Below are 7299 nucleotides of genomic sequence, written 5' to 3'. Positions count from 1 at the left end.
ACCCTCTCTGCACCCTCGAGAAGAGAAACGTAACTCTAGACACCGTATCGCGGTGTCATGTCCCGCGCACCTGGCGGCCCCGTTCTTTGTAACACAATACACGTCGCGTTTCGTCCTCCTGCTCCACCTCTAGCTTCTCCTCCCCTTTAACTTCACCAGCCGTGCCCTTTTGTCTCTCCTCTTCTTCTTCTTCTCCGGCCCGTCATCGGCTTATACCCCTAGCTTGGATATGCGGAACGGATAAAAAAGGAGGAGGCGAGGAGAGAGATCCTCCTGGTTTAATACCAGAGGGATCGGAATTCGGTCGGGCCGACATACTCTCGCTCAACTAAACCGGCGCGTGGAATACTATCCAACACCTGATTTATACATCTCGAACAATCACACATGGGAAGATTAAGTTGGCTGAAAAACATGTCTCGCGCTGTTACATGTATAAACGTAGACCAATTTATTTACGTGTGTTAAATTGGGCGCGTGCTCAGCTCGCTTGTAGTCCCCAATAAATATCAAAGAGAGATGGACTCGATCGATTCTATCGCGATAACGAGTCTAGCGTCATTCTTTGTTAAGATTAATTTTTATCCCTTTTCAATCGGAATGAAATGTACGTAGGAAATCTCGAATACATAAAATCCCATTTGTGGAAAGCCCTAGTGCTCGAATTTAGGCCCAATTCGATCGGCTGCTTGAAGAGAGTAAATGAGGGTGTAGACGAGAGACTGAGTTAAAAAATAATAATAAATGTTTATTTTACACACACGTACAGACAGAACACAACGGACACGTAGGTACGGTAGGTACACAGTTGAAGAAAAAGAGGCATTCCTCTATACGTTATTATCAAAGAGTATCGCATAACATAGAACAATTACAGATCTAAACGTGCACGTGAATCTCCGTATACGATATACCACTTATCGTGATGTACATAACAATGATTACGCTCTAAACGTTAACGATGATAGATAAGTACAAGGCAGGTAGATACAGAGCGAAACTCGCCAATAGAAGAGATCGAAATCGAATGATCGCGGCGCCCTTACAATTATAATCTCAATATCGATCCGTTGGAAGGAAGCGTGCCATGGACGGTCGTCTCGAGTCATTCGAGAAGAATAAAAAAAAAAAGAGTCGGACACTAAGACGTCTCCTGGAGGACGATGGTGCTCGAACCGGAAACGGTGGGTATATCCGATGGCGGCGACGACGGCACCCCGAGATTGTGGGTCAACGAGTGTCTCCTCAGGTCGCAGTTCCTGCGAAAGACCTTGCCGCAGGAGGCGCAATGATACGGCTTAATGTCCGTGTGAGTGAGAAGATGGGTCTTGAGGTTGCTCCTCTGATTGAAGCTCCTGGCGCAGACGGGGCACTTGTGCGGCGATTCCTCCATGTGCAAAATCTTGTGGACAGCCAGCGTCCTGCTCTGACAGAATCCCTTGCCGCACTCGGTGCACTTGAACGGTTTCTCTTTGCTGTGAATATACCTGTAGAAAAAAGAGAAACATTCTCGGTTTGAATCTCACGACTGATTTCCCTTTAAATCATCTCTCTCTCTCTTTCTCTCGTAAAATTATACAGCTCTTACATCTCGTTGAGTTTTTTTACGCTCGTAAATTAATAATCGTTTGAAAAAGTAATCACCAAGTAATACACGCGACGCTATTTGTTATCAAGCAAGGATGAAAAACGTCGTGACTACGTGAAAAATGAATGAATGTATTGTGACATGTTGAGCATTAAATGTAATGTACACGTCATTCGATCACCGTCGTAATTACGCGAGCTGGAGAAGGCGTTCCGCGGATTTGCGTCCGTCCGCAAATCGCACGCGGTGCGCGTAATTAATTGCGACACAATAAAGAGATAAATATACGCGGCGGTCTCTAAATCTTTCCTCTATCGCGCGGAGGAAATGAATTCGATAAATATACGCGTAAACCGTCATCGAAACTCTTACGCACACTAATGTGCGACTCAATTTTCTTACGCAACGTGTCGTCATAGCATTCATTTCCTCCGCATGTATTTTAATCGATTAAAAGCATGATTTACACAAATCAAATGCAAATTTATTGTTATTATTATTAATTCAAAACACACAAAAATTTTATGATTTATTTTATAATAAATTTATTAATACTGTTTTTTTAATATTTAATATATTAATAAAATTATATTTTAATAAATATTATTATAATATATTCTACTATTTATTTACTATTATTATTTATTATTAATTTATTATAATTTATTACAATTTATTATTTACTATTTATTTATTATTAATTTATTATAATTTATCTTTAAATGTTGTATAATAAAAATGTCTATATGTATATCTGACTAGAATTCAAAAGTTTTTATTAATATAAAAACCTAAAAGTCAATTTTTATATAATCAAAAATTGAGCGATCTCCCTCATTAATCATTTAAATTATTTTTAGTGCACATGCAACAATACGTATCGCGCAAAAACCTGCAGATATATAAAGTTCGCTCTCGCAGGAAAAGAATCAAGTTGTTACAGGCGCTCGTCATTACGTTACCTGTGATCTCTGAGATGGTCCTGCCGTCGGAAGGCTTTGCCACATATGTCGCACGAGTACGGGCGCTCGTCGGTGTGCGTCCTCTCGTGGATCAGCAGGTTGTAGCTCTTGGTGAACTGTCGGCTGCAGAACCTACAAATAAACTGTTTCTTGGGCCTGGACGTCCGGCAAGTCCTTGGTACACTCGAGTCCACCGCGATCGAGGCGTGTTGCGCGGACGAGGAGGAAGACGAAGACGAGGACGACGAGGAGCAAGCCGAGGAGGCCGACGAGGACGACGGCGGGACGCCTGTGGACGAGACTCGCGAGGTCGACGCCGCCGTCGTCGACAACGAGCTCGCGCGATTATTCCCCTCGGATATTCGTCGCAGGAGCAGCTCGTGGTGGCCGGACGGAGAGCCGCTCGTCCCGGATGTTTCGCTCGACAGGAATTCCGGGGACAGCAGGGCCAGCGCCAGATTGTCGTCGGTCACAAACTCGAGTCGCGCCTCGTCGTCCTCGGCCGCGCGGAGCAGCTGATCCACCGTCGGCGCCTCGTCCTTGACGGTCGTCGTCGTCGTCGTCGTCGTCGAGGTCAAGATACTCGACGACGATGAGCACCTTTGACCGGTCGCCGCCGGCGCGGAAGCCGCGACGCCGGAAGTCGCGCCGCTCGCGTGAAGACGATGAAGCGTCAGGTACGTCTCCAACGCTTGCAGGTTCAGGGCGGCCGCGGCTGCGTGTCCAGGTGGCAGAAGAGCCGCGCGTTGCAGCGCGGAGAGGAGGGCGACGCTCTGGAGACGCAGGGCGACGCTCTGGAGCGCGAGATTGGGCAGCTCGGAGCAGCCCGTCGGGAGGCCGTCGATCTCGGCGACGTGCTCGTCGGCCTCGCGAGGATCCGTCGCGAGCGTGGCCGACGAGGACGACGACGGGGACGAGGTCGATGACGACGGTACCATTACGAGTCTCTGTTGCTCCTGTTTCTGCTGCTGCCACTCCTCTTCCCGTTGCTGCTGCTGCTGCATCCTCCACCGTCGTTCGAGTCGTCCCGGATTAGCCTCTCGTGTCCCGCCGGTATCATTGGCAAGACGATCGGCGATTCTCGACCCGATGGCTCCAGACTGATCTTGATGGCTGTCGCAACCGTCGAACCACACGTGCCGGGGTCCCTTCCGGTGCTCCGGTTCTTCCGGTGCGAAACACTCTTGACGAGATCTCGAGCGCGCGTCACATGTTCCCGGCGATGATCCTCCGACACGGGGTACTCGAACGTACGACGGTAACGAGGCAAAGAGGATACGCGCGCGCGATGCTGGCGGTGCGAAGGCGCCCCGAAGACTGCCCCTGCCCGCCGCTGCTGGGTACTGCTGGTGGAGCCACCTGGTGGCAGGTATCCGAGGCAAAATGGGTCTGTTCGCGAGGAACGGGCGCCGGATTCAAGGGAGAGAGAGCAGCCACAGCTGGCCCGCGAGTCGTTCGCCGGCCCGTCGTGCGACGTTTCGACCTGGACCCGGCTTGCACGGGGCCTGACCGCACGCGGTCTGACGTTAGGTGCCGGTTTGCGTGCCGCGACGGCGAGCACGCGGGACGCACGCGCGTGCGTCCCGCGGGGGGGAATCCGGAAACGTGAATCGCGATCGCGATCGCGGGGGTCAACAGCTGTTTAACCCGCGAGCGAACGTTCCCTTCGCGAGACGCTTCAAATGGCAAATGTATAAATATGCATATAAGTATATAACATGTAAACATGTAGACATCAATAAATAAACAAATAAATAAATAAAAAATATATAGCGCATATTTTGCCTTATTAAATATCGCCAGATGTTATACATGCGCGGATGCGGGGACAGCTTGCATTGTGTGAAAGATGATTCGATATAACAAGGAAATAACTGATATTTCTAAGATGATATATTGAAATTATAAAATTGAAATTAATTAATAAAGTTTACTAACAATAAGTATTATATTTATTATATTTATTATCTGCCATAGAAAACCTGAAATCTAATTGGAATCTAATCAGATTTCCAAAAGGATCATAGATTCCAGTTGGAAGGTTTATAAAAATTCAAATCTGAGATGTTTTAAAAATGTGATTCTTAATGCAAAACCCAAGCAAATGTATTTGATTCCTTTAATATTTTTCCAAACTTCTTTTCGGATTTCCCCATTCAATATTATAAATAAACAGAATATTTAAAACACTTGATCTGGACAGAAATTTACAACGGTTCAATTAGCATTGTTTGATATTTAATTTTGATCAAAATTAATCGAATGGAGGTAAGAAATCGGTTAAATTTTTTATAGAGATAGAATCAGAGATTTTTTTAAATTCTGATAAATATTAATATTTTTATCGTATAACAGCAGCATTTGCAGACTTTATATCCATTTCATTGACGAAAAAAAAATGCATAAGAGAAAATATATCCAATATGATGACAAATAAAAAACTAAATACTTTTATTTTGTATTTTATTGATGGAATTTATAATATGTAGCTAAAATGTAATAAAAAATGTGATTTTTCTTATCCTATTCCATAAAAGTACAACGATTTTACTTAACCTAACTTGTCAAAAAAAAGATGCAAATTTTCGCATTTAATTCTATTTAGATTCCAGATCGAGAACTTGTACTGAAAATAAATTCTTAGTTAATTAGTAGTATATAATATATCTATTTGGATTTTTTAATCGTACGACATCTGTGCTGTATTTGAAAACATCTTGGAAAATTTTTATTTGCGAAATATTGAATTTTGTTTGTAATATATTTTCGATTGTTTATTATTATAAAAGATTATTTATTAGCGCGTCGTATCGACATAAAATTGTTGATGTTATTTCAGAAGAGATGGATCGATTCTGAAACGAGCGTTGCATTTATTAAAGCAACATTAAAAAATATTTCTATAAAGAGTATGATTTATATCTTTTATTATACGCTTTTAATTTTTATTAATCACTCTATACAAATAGAATTTTCAGAAAATACAAGAGAGAACATTATGAAGATATACTAATGATGCCATTTTCTGATAAACTTTTTAAATATAAATTATAATAGCCCAATAATATATTATTATAAATTATTAAATTTTAGAATTTGTTTAAATAAATAATAAAAAAATGTGTACAAAAAGGAAAATAAAACTCTAAAAAGTATATTGACATTTTTATTTTTACGAAATAAAACATTTTTTGAGCTGATATTTATATTCATAAAGTGGAGCAAGGTGTATTTATATAGCGTATTTAAAATTAAATTACATTAATATTTTTAAAACATATAGTATAAAAAATTGTTTAACATTTTTAAATTAATTAAAATATTTTTAATTTTATATATTCTCTCTCTTCTTTTTAAATATTTCTTTAAGAAGATTAGAAATTATGTTCTTTATATTTCTCTTTCTAAAAATTTAGATATTACATAAACTGAAAGAGTATAAAAAGAGCAATATATTATACATTGCTAAAAAAGCTTTCTAATAAATGCGTCTGTCATAAATACAAATAAAAGAAAACAAAAAATATCTCACAGTCAGAACATACTTCACATAATCTATTTAATAAAACACGTTAATAATCAATAATTGTCTATTTTCTAATGTTAATTTTATTCAAATTTTTTATAGTCTATTTATTCATGTATTTATTCATGTATATTAATAACTTTATATAATTTGAAATGAAATACAATGACATGAGACTAAATAAATATCTAGTCGCAAAACAGAAAAATTTCTTACATAAATCATTTTTTGAAATTAATTACAATGTTATATGTATATATATTTCTTCTTTTTCAGAATACTTGATATATACTCTTTCTCCTTTTCTTAAAATTCTCACATAGATAATGTTACTGTTAGTAGAAATATAGTTTATGTTATTATAAATTTTTTATGTTACCCTCGATATAACTTGATAGATCCTGATCATCGATTCATGGGATTTTCACACACCATGAAAGAAATATTTCACCATAATATAAAGATATTTGATAAAGGAATCCATTAAAATTAATGACGACTCAACTAATAAGAAATAAGTTCAAATAATAAGAAATGCATCGAATGTTCCACGTAATTATTTACCATAACACGCTTTTTCTCATTAAGTCTTCCAATCAATAAAAGTATAAATTTTCCATTCAATTCATCCTCTAAGGCCCGTATTTATAGTCGTTTCTCGAGTCTTGTCTCAAGAACGTATCAGATGAGATACTCAGACTGGAGTTTTGTGTCTTGAGATACGAACGGTTCAATAGTTACATTTTGATTAAAGATCACTTGAGACTGTATTCAAGAAAAATGGAATAATTACTCACATGAAATTCGTCTTGAGATTTAAAATATTGATTAAAGCAGCGCTTGTTTGAGTAACCTTTTTTTAAATAAGTGTCATAAGTGAATACAAAAGTGACAGAATGTCATCGATACAAAAAAAGAAAAATTTTACATCTTTTGAAAAAAAGTTTTTACTTGAATGCATGGTCAAGTACAAACATGTTATTGAAAATAAAAAAACGGATGGCAGTTCCATTAAAGCCAAGCAAGAAGCATGGCTCAAGATTGCATCTGCTTTCAATGCTAGCACTTATATTAATGAAAAGGTAATTATTATATATAATCTAATTATATCTGTATCTTATTATATCTGTATCTCTTAATAAATTCCTCTTCAGACCACCATTCGAAGGGATTTCGTGCATCTCTAATATAACGTTTGGTAAACGTTCGCGTAATTCCTCATG

At 39.1% G+C, this 7299-nt stretch overlaps 1 protein-coding gene across 1 annotated transcript; it reads right to left on the bottom strand.

Annotated features, from left to right (window-relative positions):
• Positions 1–722: 722 nt before the first annotated feature.
• Positions 723–3952, bottom strand: LOC145969725 (uncharacterized). Its single transcript, XM_083095930.1, has 2 exons — positions 2551–3952; positions 723–1487 (listed from the first exon to the last, which is right to left on the bottom strand). Exons 1-2 carry the CDS (start codon positions 3552–3554, stop codon positions 1142–1144), a joined length of 1350 nt encoding a protein of 449 aa, XP_082952056.1. The 5' UTR covers positions 3555–3952; the 3' UTR covers positions 723–1141.
• Between the last annotated feature and the right edge of the window lie 3347 nt (positions 3953–7299).

This window comes from Camponotus vicinus, unplaced genomic scaffold (assembly GCF_025532165.1).
Source record: "Camponotus vicinus isolate PSW18456_S1 unplaced genomic scaffold, iyCamVici1.0 SCAF_4, whole genome shotgun sequence".
NCBI classification, from domain to species: domain Eukaryota; kingdom Metazoa; phylum Arthropoda; class Insecta; order Hymenoptera; family Formicidae; genus Camponotus; species Camponotus vicinus.
Note: the sequence above shows the minus strand (reverse complement) of the source record. Positions and strands in the feature narration are given on the sequence as shown.

What these genes read in the sequence shown, in the direction of transcription:
- LOC145969725 (XM_083095930.1), bottom strand. Translation starts at nt 3,554, where the DNA reads ATGCAGCAGCAGCAGCAACGGGAAGAGGAGTGGCAGCAGCAGAAACAG. An exon ending in GACCATCTCAGAGATCACAG is followed by an intron (nt 1,488 to 2,550) that starts GTAACGTAATGA and finishes TTTTTTCTACAG; the next exon opens with GTATATTCACAGCAAAGAGA.